This window comes from Phocoena phocoena, chromosome 8, assembly GCF_963924675.1.
Source record: "Phocoena phocoena chromosome 8, mPhoPho1.1, whole genome shotgun sequence".
Taxonomy (NCBI): Eukaryota; Metazoa; Chordata; class Mammalia; order Artiodactyla; family Phocoenidae; genus Phocoena; species Phocoena phocoena.
Window position 1 is genome coordinate 32,059,239 of NC_089226.1, and position 20,727 is coordinate 32,079,965.

The window sequence follows — 20,727 nt, forward strand, 5'->3', positions numbered from 1 at the left end:
ACCTCAGATCATCAGGCATTAGATTATCATGTGGAGCACACAACCTAGATCCCTTACATGCTCAGTTCACAGTAGGGTTCATGCTCCTATGAGAATCTAGTGCTGCCACTGATCTGACAGGAGGTGGAGCTCAGGCGGTAATGCAAGCGATGGGGAGTGGCTGTAAATACAGATCCCACCGCTCACCTCCTGCTGTGTGGCCCAGTTCCTAATGGACCACAGAGCAGTACCAGTCTGTGGCCTGGGGGTTGGGGACCCCTGCATTAAACCGCTGATGTCTCTGTCACTGACTGGGCTTTTTCTTCGGTCTTTGTCTACAGGTGGGGCAAGTAAAGGGCTTGCAGGCCTGCAGGGTACAGCCAAACAAAAGGATTACAGCTAACGTGCTTTGAATTATTTAGCACCTTGTATTAGTTTGCTAGGGCTGCCATACAAAGTACTAAGTCTGGGTGGCTTAAATGACAGAAATTTATTTTTTCAGAGTTCTGGTGGCTGGAAGTCTGAAATCAAGATGTTGGAAGATGTGGTTTCTTTTGAAGCTTTTTTACCTTGGCTTTTTTTTTTTCCCCCAAGATTTTTTAAAATTATTTTTATTTTTGGCTATGTTGGGTCTTCGTTGCTGCGTGCAGGCTTTCTCTAGTTGCCGCAAACGGGGGCCCCTCTTCAATGCAGTGCATGGGCTCTCGTTGTGGTGGCTTCTCGTTGCAGAGCACAGATGGCTCTAGGTGCGCGGGCTTCAGTAGTCGTGGCACGCAGGCTCAGTAGTCAGGGCTCGCTGGCTCTAGAGCGCAGGCTCAGTAGTTGTGGTGCACAGGCTTAGTTGCTCTGCAGCATGTGGGATGCTCCCAGACCAAGGATCGAACCCATATCCCCTGCATTAGCAGGCGGATTCTTAACCACTGTGCCACCAGGGAAGTCCTTACCTTGGCTTGCTGATGACCGTCTTCCTCAGGTATCTTCACATGGTCCACTGCCTGGGTGTGTCTGTGCCCTAATCTCTTCTTATAAGGATACCAGTCATACAGTACTGGATTAGGGCTCACATGGTCTCATTTTACCTTAATTATCTCTTTAAATGCCCAATCGTGAAATACAGTCACATTTTGGGATACTCAGGATTAGGACTCTAATATACAAATTTGGGGGACACAATTCAGCTGACAACACATCTTAATTATTAAAAGAATCTAGTAGCCCTGTGCCTGGTACACAGTGAATCCTCAATATAGGTTTTATTAAAGACCAGGGTCAAAAATGATTTGATTCCCTCTATGATGGCAGGGAGAAACTTTCTCTCACTGACATAAGGTCTTGCACCAAGACATAGGCATTTGGACTTAAATAAATGCATCAACACATCAGGATGGAAACAAAGCAAGAGCCCGGCTGGTGGGCCACAGACTCTCACAAGCACACCTGCTCCTGGCTTTGCCACACACACCCCCATCAGCCAGGACCTCTCCTGCATCATGGAAAACTTGCTGCAGCTCCCTGACAGACACAGAGCCTCAGACTTCTTATAGGGCCAGGCCTGGGCCCATGGAAATTTCGTGGAGCCTGCAGGGCAGCTCTCTGTCCAGCAGAGGACTCAGGCTTTCTGGGGACCCAGGCCCAGGCCAAAAGTGGTGAGCATCCCACAAGTCACAGAAGAAAGGGGCCATGCTGCGGCCAGGGTGGCACAGGACCCACCCCCATGGCCCTTGCGATGCATGCCAGGGCCTTGTGGATACTGTTTTCTATAGAACTCCTGCCTATTTTTATTTAACCGTCATTAAAGAGCACCTATGCTCTGTGGCAAAAAAAAAAAAAAAAAAAAAAAAAAGATACATTTTCTTTCTTCCTACTGTATTCTCTATTTAAAGGGATCTAAAGGAGTTTTAGGATAAGAAGAGTTTTTAATATTAGACCTCCTTTCCACCTGGCCTCAGAAATCTGCCATAGACCCAGACCTGGGAAAGGTCAAATATGACTGGACCCAAAAAAAGATACTTACCATTGCTTGTATTCCACCTCCTCATCCCACCAACACTTACTCAACAACAAAATGATTAAACTATTTTTTTAAATTCCAATGAAGATTTACATAATTCTATGTTAATAATTTTTGATATGGATTTTAAATTCAAATAATATCTATAATATACAAAGCAACTAGACAGATATTACCATCTAAAGGAAATTCTCATAAATCCCATTACTATTAAAAAAAACACTTCATGGTAATGTTTCATGAATTCAATTTTTTAACTTAATAACTAGCATCTGAAGTGCTTACAATGTGACAGATACTATGCTTATGTACATTATCTCATCCTTATATAACCCTGTGAAGGCTTACGGAAATTACTTTTTAAATCAGAGGAAAAAAATCGATCATGCAGTCTTTTTAAAGACCTTTATTAAGATGTTTCTCACAAATTAGGGAAAAGCTTTTTTACCTGTAAGAGAAAAATCCTTATTTTACAACACAACTGAAGAAACACCAATGAGAATTTGGCAATATAACTGTGATAAACTCCAGAGCTCCTGGTTTCCATTTCTTTCAACTACACTCTAAAGTAGTACTCAAAGCTTTCAGAAAGAATACCAAACCTAGTCACTCCTAAAATGATACATAATAGCATTAAGACTGCTCCTTTAACTCCTCCTGTGTTCATACATGTACAGTAATATAGCTCAAACATAAATCTTACCTTTCATATAAACAGAGATTAAGATTAAATATTATATATGGTATTCTTTTGGAAACAAGATTACTAGTACCAAAGAAAGCAGAGTAGAACAAAAATGTTACTAATTAAAGAACCAATAATTCCTTTTTTACTTCAGATAGCTTCAAATGTTCAAACAGTATTTTAAAGACTTTTATATGTAGGCAACATACAGCTTATTTTTCTTTTATGAGAGAAATGTACGAACAGTACCCTTAATTATACCCCTGCAAATAGGGCATTTTCTTAGAGAAGGGGCACATTCCTGGCATACTACCAGATGACCACAAGGAATGAATACAATAGAAACTTCTTTGTCCATACACACTTTACAAGTTCTTTCTTCTTGCAACCTTCTCAATTGTTCTTCCAGTGACAGACCTAGTAACAACAGAAACTTCCATTAAAAAAAATGAAAGGGTAATATTTCATGTTGGTCCTAAGTCTTAATTTTGTTTTACCTGAAACATCTTCTGTTGGAATATACTTCATATTCTTTTCCACTGAAGAAAGAAAAACATAACAAAAATATCACTCTAATAACTCATTAAAAAATTTTTTTTCATAAAAAAATGAAATTTTGTCATGTGCAACAACATGGATGGACCTGGAGTGTATTGTGCTTAGTGAAATAAGACAGAGAAAGACATATACTCTATTTTATCACTTGTATGTGGAATCTAAAAAATAAAACTAGTGAATATAACAAATAAGATAAAGACAAAGATATAAAGAACAAACTAGTGGTTACCAGTGGGGAGAGGGAAGTTGAGGGGAAGATAAGGATAGGGGGACTAAGGGGTTCAAACTACTATGTATAAAATAAACAAGCTACAAGGATTTATGGTACAGCACAGGGAATATAGCCAATATTTTATAATGACTATAAACAGTATAATCTACAAAAATTTTGAATCACTTTGCTGTACACCTGGAACTTATATAATATTGTAAATCAACTATACCTCAATTAAAAAAAATTTTTTTAAGGCATCACTCTACCAAATACAAGACTGCTTCATCTACTACCTATTATTTTTCACCTACTATATCCTGAACAACACAGATTCTAGCTATTTATCATCAGAAATTATTTAGCCATGCTACTTGGGTAATAAAAGACTTCACTTTTCAGAACAAGTTAAATGTATAGTTTGCTAATTGGATTCGTTTTGTTTGTCAAACACAAAGATGAACATAATCCCAAGAATTTCTAAAATAACTTTACCAACAAACTCACCAAATAAGTTCTTATATAATGTAGAGTCAATTTCTTGAAGACAGTTCTTGAAAATGTTGGCAGCACCATTTCCTTTAACTAAAATGGTATCAATCAGTTCTCTTGCTTGCAAAGGTATCTGTGTTTTTTGTTTAATAATATCATGTTCCTGTTTATTAATTACATTGGCCTTTAAAAGATTATCCAGGATAGGAAGCACACATGTCAACTGTTGAAAGAGAGCCATTCTATTCCTCCGAATCAAGGACAAATCATCTTCATGTTAAAAAAAAGAAAGAAAAATCCATTAGATTACAAACTGCTCCAACTACACTCATATACTAACAACCAACCCTATGAACAATTCAGACACTAAATAAATAGGAGCTGAAAAAAGAAGGACAAAATTACTCCTCTGCAGTTTAATGTCTGTCACTTGGAAAACTTTCAGAAGATTTAGCTAAGGCATATTATATATAAGTACACACATGGTCTCTGTTTTTTTAACTTATTAAAGTCTATATGTTCACCTGTCTTAGAACCCTGCTTTATCCTGCTGAGAGTAAGCAGAGAATTTTAGAGGGCAGTATAAATTTGCAACCTCTGTACTTTGCCCCCATGGAATTACTACTGACTTCTCTTTGCATTATATCACTTTACTTTTGTGAGCATTTTCATATGAATTGTCTCCTTTGATAAAAAGATCCTATTAATTAAACAAAGCAGGTATGACTGCTTCTCATTTTCAGATAGGGAGAGACAGACTCACAATATCATTAACTGCGACCTATCCAAGGTCACAGAAAGAATCAGTTATAGAATCAGGTCTCCTAGATTAGTGTCTTCAACTCCATGTTTAAGAAGCAGTAAGCAGTGTTGAAGAGTTTGAGCTGTAGAGTTAGGACAGACCTAGAGCCCCACACTGGCTTAGCCACTTACTAGCTATGTGCCCTAACCTCCATACACCTCAGTTTCCTCATCTGTAAAATGCAGATAATAATAGTACCTTTCTCAAAGAGTTGTAAGGATTAAATGAGATACATGTGAAGTATTTATCACAATATCTGGCACATAATTAGCTACCAATATTGTCTTATAAAGGTCTAGGTTTGGGCTTCCCTGGTGGCGCAGTGGTTGAGAGTCCACCTGCCGATGCAGGGGACACGGGTTCGTGCCCCATTCCGGGAAGATCCCACATGTCGTGGAGCGGCTAGGCCCGTGAGCCATGGCCGCTGAGCCTGCGCGTCCAGAGCCTGTGCTCTGCAGCGGGAGAGGCCACAGCAGGGAGAGGCCCGCGTACCGCAAAAAAAAAAAAATAAAATAAAAAATAATAAAGGTCTAGGTTTATAGCAATCAAAAAAGACTGTGTATGAATCAAGCCTAATCTTTTTTAAAAAGCACAAAATCCATTGTTAAATTTCCTACATTTATGGAATATGGGCATAAATTCCTACAGTATTTTTCAAAAAGTTCCTCTTCTGATGCCCGCAATCACCATAATATTTAATTGCCTGTTTTCAACCTTAAAAAAAAAAAATACATTTCTATATTTACAAGTTTAATGAGAAATAAAAAAGAAGTCTATTGTAAAGTTCCGGGAAAAAAAAAAAGACCATTTCCTTCACCATTTACTTCTTTCTAGAAGTCAAACGCTCTATTCATCTCAAAATTATTGAATTCCCTTCTCTGACCACAACTTATATCCTTCTACCTTACTAATTCACCTCACTACTAACATTTGTTCTTCAATCTCCATGTCATTCCCAACTACTAACACAAGAGTTGTCTCCTGGCTTTGCTTACTTCCCATTCTAGTCTAGATGTAGCCAGGTGTCTCAATGATCTTCTCTTATTAGCATCCTAAATTCTTCCTCCCTATTCCTTTTCTGACTTGTTTGCTTATTAAGAAACAATTTCAAATCCGTAATTCAAGGGACTTCGCTGGCAGTCCAGTAGTTAAGATTCTGCACTTCCACTGCAGGGGACGTGGTTCGATCCCTGGTCAGGAAACTAAGATCCCACATGCCACTTGGCCACAAACAAAACAAAACAAACAACAAAAAATCCATAAGTTAAGACTATTCGTTGAACCTTACAAAGAATAAGAAAGTCACAAAACTATAGTGACCAGTTTTATTAGAGTGATTTCATTTAACCTGTGTTTTATTACTGGTTAACAATCTTAAAATCTTTTCACTTTCCTCAGGCCCTTTCTTTCACGAAGCCCTTCCCATTTCCCAAATAAATCTACTTAGAATTTTTTTTTGATGTTCTAGGCACTGTGCTAAACTGTTTTATTTGTAACATCTCATTTGATTCCTATAGCTGCTCCATGCAATTGGTACTGTTATCATCCCCATTTTACAGATGAGAAAAACTGAGGTCTGGTTAAGTTAACTGCCAACCTGGTAACTGACAGAGCCAGGGTTTAAACACAAACCTGTCTCAACTAGAAATCAGACTTCAAACACTGTGTAACATGGCCAAACAATGAGGTTCTCAAACTATTCCTAACATTACTTAAGAGCTTAAACTGAGAAAGTGTCTTCCAATCCAAATGCCCCAATTTACACTATATATGCAACCTTCACCTCTGCTGGCCCTTTAACCCTATCTTCTGCATACTAGTTTCCACAGCTAGTCTATAAGCTCCTTGAAAGCAAGCACCATGAATAGCAAGCACAGTATTTGGCACAGGTGCTCATCCTCAATTAACATTTATTAAAGGAATGATTACTCAAAAGACTTGTTTTGGGAGTCTGAGGCTTAACATAATCTGGATGAATACCAAAATCAGTTCCCTACTATCTTTGGACTGGGCAGGTGCTTCTCATCAAAGCCTAGGATTTCATCATGGGTTCTATTTTTTGCATAAGGATCACTAAGCAAGGATTAGACAGTCAAACACCATGTTAAGAATATGATTTGAAGGAACTTAAAAAAAAAAAAAAGTAGAAACAAGACAGGCACCCAACTATAAAATCTTGCTTTTTCAAAATAGTTTAAATTTGTTAATGTATGAGGAAGAAATGCAATATAGCTCAAGAAAGGAATTATGCTAAAATCCTCTGATGAGCATAAATCAGCAATCTTCTTGGAAAATAAGCATTCAAAAAAACAAAAACAACTGTAGTCAGTGCTTCTCGACTAGGGTGATACACTGCCCACAGTGGAGAAGGGGATGTGAGGCTAGAAATGACTGGTGGCTGTCACCAGCAGTTAGTGGACAGAGGGGAATGCTCACTGTCCTGCAACATGTGAGACAGTCCTATGAGCCCTCAATGGAAGTAACGCAGGTGACTAACATTCCCAAATACCTGATGCTGTTTCTTCAATTTGTCTCTCCTTCTCTTCTTCTCTTTTTTCATCTTCAGCATTAAGAAGTGCTGACACAATATCATTAACTGTTCTGTAATTCTCTCCAGTTGTTAGGATTTTACTCTGAATTGTCTGCTTTACCAGGCTTCTACTAAAGCCCATTTCCAAGGCAGCTTTAACCACAGGTGTATTCATCATGACTGCATCCTCTGAAGAACTTTCCCCAGGTCCAAAATGAACAACTAGTTTAAAAGACATGTATTTGTATAAATTCCATAAATATAAAAATACAGAGAATAATGACTATGATACAGTCTTTACCCTAGTACGGATTATGTCCTGGTAAGGGAGATGAGCTATATACACCAACTACCTATAACTCCAACAAACGTTTGAACCTGATAAGCATCAAATGAGAGTGTAGTAATAGGCTGTACTTTTAAAAAATACCACTTCCCACATCCTAGACCTACTTAATTAGAGACTCTTAGGGATGGGGCATAGGAATATTCTAAATATTCCTCAAATGATTCTGATGTACAGTCAATTTTGGAAACTGAGATGCTACACAAATTTAGAAGTGAAAAATTATCTTAATTCAGCTAGAAAAGTGGGGTAAATCAACAAAAACTTCATGGAAAAGACGGCAGTAGAGTTTGAACTTAAAGGATGGACAAGACCTAGAAAGGTGGATAGATGAGTGTGATCAGAGAAGCATTTTCTGAGAACAGGGCCAATGTTAGCCAATATGGCACTCCTGTGAAAATTACAAAATGACATAATTCTTCAAGACACTTTACCGCCATCTGCTGGAAAACTGTTTTATAATAAAAATAAATATACAATGTGCATGTGCTCCCTTGCTCAAACGTATGTGGAAACCCTGTCTGAAGAGAGAACACGCCAGAACAAACACCTGAAAGATAAGGAGTGAGCTATGGGAATATCTGAAAGAAGTCTTTCAGGCAAAGAGAACAGCAAGTATAAAAGCCTCAAGTCAAGAGAAAAGCTTGATATATTCAAGAAACAGAAAGGTGATGCAAAGTCAGAGACGAGGGTGATGCCTAGATGTAGAGCCTTTTGAGGAATTTGTATTTCATTCTAAGTTTGCTACAATATTCTAAGAGGGTTTTAAGTAGGGTACTGATAAAACCTGATTTGTTTTTTCAAAAGATGATTCTGGCAGCTCTGTGATAAATTTTAATGAGGTAAAATGGAATCAGGGAGCCCTGTTAGGATTTTATGACAAAAAGTCATAAAATGATGTTATGGCACTCATGGCAGCTTGAATCAGGCTAATAGTGCTGGAGATGGAGAGAAGTGGTAAGATTTGGGACATATTATAAAGGCAGAGATGGAAGGACTTCTAACAGATTAAATATACAAAGTAAAAGGAGGAATCAGGGATGATGTCTAACTTAAGTCAACTTTTGACCTTAGGAAGTGAGTGCCATTAACTGAGTTGGGAAGACCAGAGAAAGAGCAAATTTGAAGGATGAAGGACGGGGAGAAAATGTTTGCTTTGGTTATATTAACTCTGAGACACCCAGTATAACCATGTAGAGATTTAAACAGGTAGTTGAACAGTCAGCAGCTCAGGAAATGGAGAAATACATTTGGGTTGAATGTTGAGAGGTACTCCATCATTTAGAGGTTTGAAAAAGGAGTAACCACCAAAGGAAATTGTTCATGATCAACCAGGGAAATAGGGGAAAACCAAGAATGTGGTGTCCAGGGCTTCTCTGGTGTCCACCTGCCAATGCAAGAGATATGGGTTCGTGCCCTGGTCCGGGAAGATCCCACATGCCACGGAGCGGCTGGGCCCGTGAGCCTGTGCGTCCGGAACCTGTGCTCCGCAACGGGAGAGGCCACAACAGTGAGAGGCCCGTGTACCGAAAAAAAACAAAAACAAACAAAAAAAAAGAATGTGGTGTCCAGGAAGCCAAGTGAGGAACATACCTTAAGAAGGATGCAGGAAACTATGATAGCAAGATTGCCGGTTAAGATGCCCCCAACTTGTACCCCATGCAACAACATTTTAGAATCCATCCAAGGACAAAAATGCCTTTTGTGGGAGGCTTTGGGATTTAGGTATAAGATTATGAAACCCAAGTGTATTCCAAGACCAAGGAGAGCCATTTTGAGGAGACTGGCCTGTACCAGGCACCTGAATCCCTGACCATGGTCCCAGCTACAAACCCAGAAACAGCTCAGTATCCATCAAGACTGAAAGCAGAAGGTCTTTACCTGCCAAAACCAGTCAATAAAGACTGCAAGCAGCATTTGCTCCCTCAAATGCACAGACACCAAGGCAAGGCTACATACAAATATCATACAAATCAGGCACATATGACACCATCACAAGAAATCAATAAAGATCCAGAACTGACCCCAAAGAAATGAAGATATATGATTTGCCTGACAATGAACTCAATAGAGTCACCTTAAAAAAACTCAACAAAATTCAAGAGAAGAAAGATAAACAACTAAATGAAATGAAGATAACAATGCATGAACAAAATCAGAAGTTTAATCAAGAAACAGAAACCACAAAAAAGAATCAAGCAGAAAACCTGGAGCTGAAGAATACAAGGACAGAACTGAAAAACATCAATAGAGAACTTCAACAACAGACTTGCTCATGCAGAAGAAAGAATCGGAGAACTCAAATGGAGATCATTTGAAATTAGCCAGTTATAGGAACAAAAAGAAAAGAGAATGAAAGAGTGAAGGAAGCCTACATGAATTATAGGACACAACCAAATGAATAAACAGTCAAATCATGGGAATCCTAGAAGACAGAAAAAGGGGAAGAAAGCTTAAAGAAATAATAGCTGAAAACTTCAGCTCCTAAATCTTGGGAGAGATATGGATATCCACAAACAGTAAGCTCAAGGAACCTCAAGTAAGATCAGCCCAAAGATTACTCCAAGACACATTATAGTCAAAATATTAAAAGTGAAAAGACAGAGAAACCATTTTGAAAGCAGCAAGAAAAAAATGACTCCTCATATACAAAGGAACCCCCTAAGGCTATCAGCACATTTCTCTGCAGAAACCTTGAAGGCCAGGAGAGAATGACTTAATATATCAAAGTGCTCAAAGAAAAAAAAAAAATGCCAACCAAGAACACTGGCAAAACTGTCCTTCAGAAATGAAGGAGAGATAAAAACATTCCAGACAAGCAAAAGTTGAGGGAGTTCATCAACACTAAACCTGCCTTAGAAGAAATACTAAAGTTATTTCAAGTTAAAATGAAGAGATGCTAAGTAACAACATGAAATAAAACTTACTGGTAAAGGTAAATATGTAGTCAAATTCGTAACACCCTATACTGTATCTCTAGCATAAGTTAAAAAACAACAATATATTTTGCACAGCAAAAGAAACCATAAACAAAATGAAAAGACAACTCACAGAATGGGAGAAAATATTTGCAAATGATGCGACCAACAAGAGCTTACTGCCCAAAATATACAAACAGCACATGCAGCTCTATGTCAAAAAAAAAACAACTCAATCAAAAAATGTGCAGAAGATCTAAATAGACATTTCTCCAAAGAAAACATACAGATGGCCAAAAAGCACATAAAAAGATGCTCATCATCACTAATTATCAGAGAAATGTAAATCAAAACTACAGTGAGGTATCACCTCACGCCAGTCAGAATGGCCATTATCAAAGTCTACAAACAATAAACACTGGAGAGGGTGTAGAGAAGAGGGAACCCTCCTATGCTGTTGGTGGGAATGTACATTGGTATAACCACTATGGAGAATAGTATGGAGGTTTCTTAAAAAACTAAAAAACAGAACTACCATATGATCCAGCAATCCCACTCCTGGGCATATATCTGGAGAAAAGCATAATTTGAAAAGAAACATGCACCCCAATGTTCACTACAGCACTGTTTACAATAGCCAAGACATGGAAGCAACCCAAACGTCCACTGATAGAGGAATGGATAAAGAAAATGTGGTACATATATACAATGAAATATTAGCCATAAAAAAGAGCGAAATAATGCCATTTGCAGCAACATAGATAGACCCAGAGATTATCATACTAAGAGAAGTCAGAGAAAGACAAATATCATATGGTATCACTCATACGGAATCTAATTTTTTAAAAACTGATTTAATGAACTTATTTACAAAACGCAACAGACTCACAGATTTCAGAAACAAACTTATGGTTACCAAAAGGGAAATGTGGGGGGGAGGGATAAATTAGGAGCTTGGGATTAACATACACACATAACTATATATAAAATAGATAACCAACAAGGACTTACAGAGGAAACTCTACTCAATATTCTACAATAACCTATATAGGAAAAGAATCTGAAAAAGAACGAATATATGTATATGTATAACTGAATCACTATGCTGTACACCTGAAACTAACACAACATTGTAAACCAACTATACTCCAATAAAAGTTAAAAGAAAAAAGAAATATTTATAGAAAAAAACATAAAAATAAAAAACACAAAACAATAATATTATTAACTATAACTATAATAACTTGTTACTGGATGCAGAAGATAAAAAGTATGACATCAATAGTGTAAAACATGGGGTGAGAAGAAGTAAAACTGTAGAGTTTTTGTAAATGAAGGTAAGTTGTTATCAGCTTAAAATAGACTATTGTATCTAAGATATTTTACATAAGCTTCATGGTAAACACAAAGAAACCTATAGTACATACAGAAAATACAATAGAGAAATTAAAGCACACTACTACAGAAAATAAATCAGAAAGGAAGAGAGCAAAAGAGGAAGAAATGAACCAAGGAACTAAAAAAAGTCAGAAAACAATTAATAAAATCATAATAAAAAGTCCTTATATATCAATAATTACAATACCAATAATTATTTTAAATGTAAATGGACTAAATTCTCCAATCAAAAGACATAGAATGGCTGAATGGATTAAAAAAACCCCACTAGATCCAACAGTATGCTGCCTACAAAAGAATCATTTTAGTTTTAAGGACACAGAAAGGTTGAAAATGAAAAGATATAAAAGGTGTTCTATGCAAATGGTAATCAAAAGTAATGAGGAATGGTTATACTTACATAAAATAAAATAGACTTTCAGTCAAAATCAGTGACAAGAGACAAAGATCACTGTATGTAGTGATGAAGGGGTCAACTCATTAAAAGTACACAAAACAATTGTAAATTTATATGCAACAAACATTGAAGCATCTAAATATTTAAAGCAAATATTAACATAACTAAAGGAAGAAATAGAGAGCAATATAATAATAGTAGGGGACTTCAATATCCCACTTTCAAGACTGGCTAGATCATCCAGACAGAAAGTTAATAAGGAAAAAGGAGACCTGAATAACACTATACACTAAATGCCAGATGTGGCTAAAATTAGATTATAACCAGAAGACATATTTCCTTATCCTTGCACTAAACTACTACATACCTGGCAAATACCTAATATCTAGCCCAATTTTCAAACCATGTGAACTGGGTCTTTCCAAACATGCTAGCTTATACAAACATTTCCTCTTTGGAGGGCTTATTATTTGCTCTTCTCATTTGGTATTCCCTGAAGTTGTTTTTCTTTTGCACTTGTCTTGTCTCTCCAGTGAGAATGTCAGCACTTTAAGAACAAAAACTAAAATACTTCCAAGAATCCTCTAAAAATGTCATGAATCTTAGTAGATACATAATATTTATTAACTTTCTAGCACTTTTTTCTATGACCTCAGAAGTCCTTTGTTTACATACTTTCATTCTTAATATTCTTACAAAAAAATCCTATCCTACATTTGGAACATTTTCATACATACTTGGTGGATCAGCATTTTCATCTCCAGGAGTATCTGAAGTTGACAATAGCTATGAAACAGGAGAAAAAAATAATAGATAAAATCAAAAATCTCAAACAACCTGAACATAGCAACATTAAGATAATATGGAGGAGACACTAAGGACTCTTCTCCAACCCCACCACAAATTTGTACAGTGGCAGGTTGAGTGATTTTTCAAAAAAAAGGAAAAAAGAGTCTTTTTTTAAAAGCCCCTGAACAAACATGTCCATTAAGATGGACACAAAACATGTAAATGTAATTAATGAGAAAACAGATGTAATTGTCACTTCTAATCATATTTGTAACTATTATCTAGGAGAACTCAATGTTGCCAATTATAAAAACATATTTACCTGTTCAAGAAGATGAGGATACCTAGCTTGAATCTCATCAACAAACTCCCGCCCTTTCATGCGTATCAAGAACTCACACCTAAAACGTAAGAGGAAAAATTTTTAAGTTCTTTTATATCAAAAATATAATCTGATTATTCTAGAAAAGTGGCTTTCAAATTATTTGATTGTACCCCAAAGTACAAACATTTTACATCACAACCTAGTACATATACACATCTAACAGGAACAAAACTCTCATACAATATTACAAATTCTTACTATGCATTGATGCATTGTGATATTTTGTTTGATTGCATTAATACAATCACAACAATAAAAAGGTCTGGATCTCAAAGGAGCACAAGCTAAGGCTTGAAAAATACTGTTCTAGATAATTTACTTTGGGGACTTAACATAGCAGAAACTTTAATTTGCTATTCCTAAAATGTGATCTTTCACAAAATATCTGCTAATCTATCTCCATTGTCCACTCTACCATTATACTTAACACAAACCCTCTCTCTAAAAAATAGAGAATCAAGTATTTTCATCTATACATGTGAAGGGGTTTCCCAAATACTTGCTTTCAAACTACTAGAATTTCTCAATGGTGTTCCAGGAAGTTCATATAACATGAACTTCTGTTTCTGTTTCTTCCCTTTTGTTTTTTCAACGAATGGTGCTAGACAACTTGATATAATATGCAAAAAACAAGCCTTGATTTATGTCCATAGTATACACAAAAACAAACTAAAAATGAATCATATGCCTAAATACAAAACCTGTCAATTTAACTTCTAGAAGAAAACACAGGAGAAAATCTTTTCTTTTTCTTCTAATTTTTATTTTATTTATTTATTTTTGGCTGTGTTGGGTCTTCGTCGCTGCACGCGGGCTTTCTCTAGTTGCGGTGAGCTGGGGCTACTCTTCGTTGCGGTGCACGAGCTTCTCACTGCAGTGGCTTCTCTTGTTGCGGAGCATGGGCTCTAGGCACGGGACTTCAGTAGTTGCGGCTCACAGGCTCTAGAGCACAGGCTCAGTAGTTGTGGCACACAGGTGTAGCTGCTCATGCATGTGGGATCTTCCTGGACCAGGGATTGAACCTGTGTCACCTGCATTGGCAGGCAGATTCTTATCCACTGCACCACCAGGGAAACCCTAGGAGAAAATCTTTCTGTCCTTAGGTTAGGTAAAGATTTTTTAGCTAAGAGACCAACAGCACAATCCGTAAAAGATAAAATTGATAAACTGACATCTTCAAAATTAAAAACTGCTGCTCATCGAATACACTAATAAGAAAAGGAAAGACAAGCCACAGACTGAAACGCTGCAAAAGACATCTGATATAAGACTTGTATCCAGAATATATTGAAAAGTCTCGGAACTTAGTAATGAAAACAAAAAAAAATTTAAAAGAGACACTTCATCAAAGAAAATACAGTTCCAAGGATGAAGAACCCACAGATACAGAGGGCTGACTGTACTATGTCATATGAGGGACTTGAGCATCCATGAATTTTGGTTTCTTGAGGGGAATCCCTGGGAGAGTTCTGGAACCAATCCCCCACTGATACTGAGGGACAACTGTATATAGATGGCAAATAAGAAGCTCACCATCATTAATCATTAAGGAAATGCTAATTAAAATCACAGTGAAATACCACTACACATCAATTAGAATGGTTAAAATCAAAAAGACTGACAATACCGTGTGTCATTAAGAATCTGGAATTCTTAGAGGTATCATACATTCCTGGTGGGAATTTAAAATGGTACAGCCACTTCAGAAAACGATTTGGCAGTTCCTTCTAAAGTTACAATAGTAAACAAAACTTGCCATCCAACCCACCAATCCCACTCCTAAGTACAACATTTACCTAAGCAAAACAAAAACATATGTTCACAAAGGTTTATTAATGTTTAGAGTGGCTTTATTCATTATTGCCCCAAATGTCCTTCAACTGGTAAATGGTTAGATTTAGTAGAGATCATGTAAGCATGCTCAAGACTCAAGTTTATCATGCAGAGAATACAGCTTGTCATTGTTCATGATCTTAATATAGTTCTAAAGTATTTTTATTCTGGGACTGACTAACATATTCATAACGACTAAAGACAGGAAGTATAATGAACATTGGCTGCCCCGTATTTCCCCCTTCTCCAATAAATTCTATGAGGACAGAGGTTTTTGTCTGTCTTATTCACTGATATATTCCCAGCATCTAAAATAGTTATCAGGGGGATATAGGGAAATAGGTGAAAGGGATTAACAGGTACAAACCTGAGTTATAAAATAAATAAGCCATGGGGATGTAATATACAGCACAAAGAATATGGTCACAATATTGCAATAACTCTGTATGGGGACAGATGGTTACTAGGCTTATCATGGTAACAATTTCATAATGTATGCAAATATCAAATCACCGTGTAGTACACCTCAAACTAATATAATATTGTGTCACATATTTCAATTAAAAAAAAAGATATTAGAAGGGAAAAAAAGATCCTCATGATGATGTCTGATTTCCCATCATTACTTTCAACTACTTATTCCTAGGACTCTTGCCTTCAGACAGTGCTGTTACTGTCATGAATTATCATGCTCAATCGAAATGAATCCCAGTATTCTTCCTGGTCTGCTGCAAAATCTGCATTTGTCTGCCTATTAATTTCATTTTCAACCTCATATGCAATGGTACCACAATTTTTGCCTTTCACTTTAATTTGGTTCTTCTTTCTTTTGCTTTGGCTTGATTTTTTATTTGATTCCACACTGTTGTATAAATACCAATACTGATGAAAAACAGAAATTCCTTTTGTATATAGAAATGTAAACCCTATTACCTCTTCTTTCAAATGATTATTACTAAAAATGTTAAGAGGGAAAAAATAAAACAGTATCCAGTAGGCATATAAATATTTAATTAATGAATAAATTGTGTTAAAATACAGTGATAATGATTATCCATTTTAGTTTTTCATTTTCTGAGATTAAAGATTATCCACAATTGAAATTTGTTGCTTACAAAAAGCACCACTGGCCTTTTCCCTTACTTAACCATCTAAAACAAAATACAAATTACAGAAGTAAACCAAGATTTTGTTTGGTTTTGTTTTATAAAGGACAAAATGTAGCAACTGAAACACTGGAATTGGAAAGCTGTTTCTGTCTTTTTAATACAGTATTAAATTTCAAATTATATGTACATACTCTCATAGAGCCAAGCACAATCAAATCACTTAAAATTCTGACAATCAGGAATTCTCTGGTGGACCAGTGGTTAGGACTCGGCCCTTCCACTGCTGTGGCCTGGGTTCCAACCCTAGCTGGGAAACTAAGATCCCGCAAGCCATGTGGTGGGGCCAAAAATAAAAAAAGAAAAGAAAATACAATTCTGACAATGGAACATGCTTTTTTCCTACAATAATAATTTAAAGTAAACAAAATATGTATCACTTTTGAGAATTAAAAAGTCACAATTTATCTTGATACATTATGAATATTAAAGAGGTTCAAGAGATTCCTCATTATTGTGAAAGGCACTCACCAGTCAAAACATTACCTACATGATGTGATTCCACTTTTATATAAAGTACCTAGCATGGTCGAATTCATAGAGACAGAAAGCAGAATGGTGGTTGCTAGGGGCTGCAGGGACGGAGGGATGAGGAATTAATGAAATGAGTACAAGATTCAGTCTGGGAAGATTTCTAAAAAGTCTGGAAATAGATGGTGGTAATGAATGAGGAATAATGTGAATGTACTTAATGTCATAGAACTGTATACTTAAAAATGGTTAAAATGGCAAATTTTATGTTAGGTACATTTTACAATTTTTTTAAAAGACCATATTATCTATTTCAACTCCCTCATTTTACAAATGAGGAAAGGATTAAAGGTGTCACATGACTTGTCCAAGTTCACATAGCTACTCAGTAACAAAGACAGAATTAATTTCTAATTCTATTTCCATCAACAGCACTGCCTCTAAATTCTTTCTATGCTATAGTAAAAAACAGGACATAGTGGGAGAAACAGAGTGACTAAAGGGAGATATTTGACATATCGTGACAAGATAAAATTGTACAGAGAAAAAATAATTTACAATTATAATCAGACTTAATACTGATTGTACAATCAGCTTTTATTATATGCATTTTTCTACTTATCCTATTCCTAGATCCATTTCATGTCCCTTCTTATTTTCCTTTTTCCTTCTTATCTTTTTCTTACTCATCTCCTTTTCGTTCTATTTTACATATTTTTATAATACTTAAGTCTTCTTTAAAGCAAAATGGAAAACATAAATGAAACGTATGGCCATAATTGTAAGTGAGTCATCAAGAATAAGTTAAATTATATCCTGAATACATGGCTTACAGAAGAAGAAATCATACAACATTCTACAACATTTTGTACCAAAACAATTAATGTTACAATTTGGTGTTTTAAAAAGGCTAATTCCCTAATGGTATAAAGAAGCTTTGTTATATTGAAATGTAAACTTAATCATGCAAGCATGCCTACTCCTTTTAAGCACAGAATTTGTGTAGAAATACCTTTCAAAACAATTACCTTGGAAACCACTTAGCGTGTTCAACCCATGGGTCATCTCCAGATTCCCAACACCTTAAGCCACCGTCACAACAAAAGCATTTGACATCATCATTGCGACCTAAAGAAAACACAATAATAAAACTGAATACATACGTGCCCTAATATATAAATCAAAATGAACTAGATAAAATGTATAGCTATACATTTTCTTACCCACATAATAGAAACCAGCACTTGCAAGCTGCTCAGGCTGAACTGGTACAGTTGAAGGCCAGTACATAAATGTTCTCAGTCGAGCTGCATGTGTCTGCATGCTCAAATTTGAAATGCTAAACCTCAGCGTTTCCAGAGAATTTTCCAAAAATGGACAGTTGGGGAAATGTCTCCGGTGTTCTGACACAGCATCATCCTTTGGTTCCCAGTTACTTAGAGTCCCACCACAGGCAAAGCAGGCTACTCTATCTCCAGGTCCTATATAATAAAAGCCAGCTCTTGCCAATTCTGATGGTGACAAAAAGGTTAATGGCCACATCTGGTAAGTAAGAAATCTCGCTTCTTCAGTACTCATGGCATAACTGTAGGGGTTAGTCCTCATTGAGGAAAAGTCTTCAACTGCTCTAGAATTAACAGGGTTTGGTGAAAGGTTGGAATAAGAACCACTGAACGAGCTACTATGTTCCAAAGTAGGTAATAATGAATGTGTAAAATCGTTTCTCATTGAAGAGGAAACATTTTTAGAGGTGGATTCCAGACTAGTAACAGAAACTAGATTCTGAATAAAGCTACAGCTAGGATACAGTTGTTTATGCTTTTCAATAGGATTGTCTCCTTGTTTCCAGTTATCCAGCATCAGGCCACAACAAAAGCATTTGACTTTGTCATTCACACCAGTGTAATAAAAACCAGCACGAGCAAGACTCCTTTCTGAGACAGGAACACCGGCGGGGAAGGCTGAATATGTAGACATTCGGTAGAGTTCACATGAAAAGTCATATTTCATTTTTTGTTTGTTGACAATTGTCCAATTTGACAAGATCGTGCTATCTTCCATCATACTCTTAATTTTTTGATACAAGGGATCTGGGAAAAGTCTTTGGGAGGTAGTTTTGTGCATGAGTCATTTTACTTTTTGACTGCTAAAACCCTTCACGTGACAATTCTCTTCCCTTCACATTAGATTTTTTCCATAAAAAAGAATCAAATGATAGGCCCCTACGTATGGAAAATTCACTACACCTTCTTTACTGGATTTATACCTGAGTTGATGCTCAGGTAGGATGAATATCTCTCCTAAATTACAAAGATACTATTTAATACTCTCTGGGATTATATCAACTCAAATGTTATTTGCTCGTTATTTGGTGTAATACTGACCTAATAGCCTGAAAGAAGTTGACACACCTCCAAAAATATGCTAAGACTCCTTGACTTTTCAAGGAGGTTTATATTCCAAAAATTCTAAACAAGGATAGAATACCTAAATTATGCCTTTAATTTGCTTTCGGTTACAAGCTACAAAGCCAGGATATCAAGCCAATTAATGACCATGCTACAAGAGGAAAAAACTATATGCAGGCTTCTTTCCCTATGAGCACTTTAACATATTTTTTTAAAATCTTCTTTTATTCTAGTAAACAAGAAGAATTAAAGTCTTCATATGGTCACATTATCTAAAGGCCAATTTCACAAAGTTTATCATCATAGTATTTACTTAAGAAGGTTAAACTAGCTTCAGCTAACAACTTTTGGAGATGTCAACACCTACAAGTGTTGTTGAACCTAAACCTGTTATACTGCGTACAATGTCAAATGAAATGAATTTTGCTTAAAACTCACAAACTGCTAACTCTTCTGTCTTTGTTAAATATTGTCTGTATTTGTTTCCATTTCCTGCAGCATTATTATTATGTTGTCTTTCTTCCTATCTTTGCCTACCACTTTAGTATACTTGATCAAATGAAGGTATTTTCTCCATAAACTAGTTAACCATAAAATTTCCACAGTTGAAACTTCTTACAAAAATATTAAATAACTTGTCTTTCATTTAAGAATCATGCATCTATAATTTTATTCATTTTGTAATTAAAGGTAAATCAATTTATCAAGATACAGCTTGTCCTTTCTAGTGTTATCACAAATGCCTAAGGTACTGTATTACCAACAAAATTACTGCTCATGCATAATAAACCAGTAATTAACTCTACTAGCCTTCTTTCTGAAAACCCTTCATATTTTAAAAGTATAATTCATACACAAAATTACACTCCACAGAATTCAAACTATATCCCTTTATAAAGTTTCTGAGTCTCCATAATAGGATTTATTACTGCAGGGGGAAAAATGAGGGGTAAAAAGTAGACTCTTCAGGGCTGTAAATCTGAAAAGAAAAAACAAACGCTATTTTAGAAAACTGTATTTTCACGATGAATACAATTTATATTCTTTTCAATTTATTCAGTAAATTCTAAAAGTGATTTACACTTTAGATAATACAGCTTCATTCCAGCTATTTGTCAACAAAACTAATTAGAAAAGGTTTTAATCAAAATAAATGCAATATACTCCCCGTAGCACTAAGAATACTTTTTTTAACGCACAACTTCGAAGACAGATGGACACAGAAACATATTTTGGCCTTGGTCTCCTCCCCTCTTCTGGTGACAACTTTTAATAGTTTAAGGATAATATCTCTGGCAGTTGGCTACAAGCAAAGGGGGACTAGTGGTGAAAGAGACTGCACCCATCA

At 36.1% G+C, this 20,727-nt stretch overlaps 1 protein-coding gene across 1 annotated transcript; it reads right to left on the reverse strand.

Annotated features, from left to right (window-relative positions):
* Positions 1–2,794: 2,794 nt before the first annotated feature.
* On the reverse strand, positions 2,795–20,358 carry BIRC2 (baculoviral IAP repeat containing 2). Its single transcript, XM_065881720.1, has 8 exons — positions 18,195–20,358; positions 18,000–18,099; positions 13,439–13,517; positions 13,065–13,113; positions 7,248–7,490; positions 3,952–4,206; positions 3,173–3,214; positions 2,795–3,092 (listed from the first exon to the last, which is right to left on the reverse strand). The coding sequence occupies exons 1-8, from the start codon at positions 19,093–19,095 to the stop codon at positions 2,899–2,901; spliced, it is 1,863 nt and encodes a 620-aa protein (XP_065737792.1). The 5' UTR covers positions 19,096–20,358; the 3' UTR covers positions 2,795–2,898.
* Between the last annotated feature and the right edge of the window lie 369 nt (positions 20,359–20,727).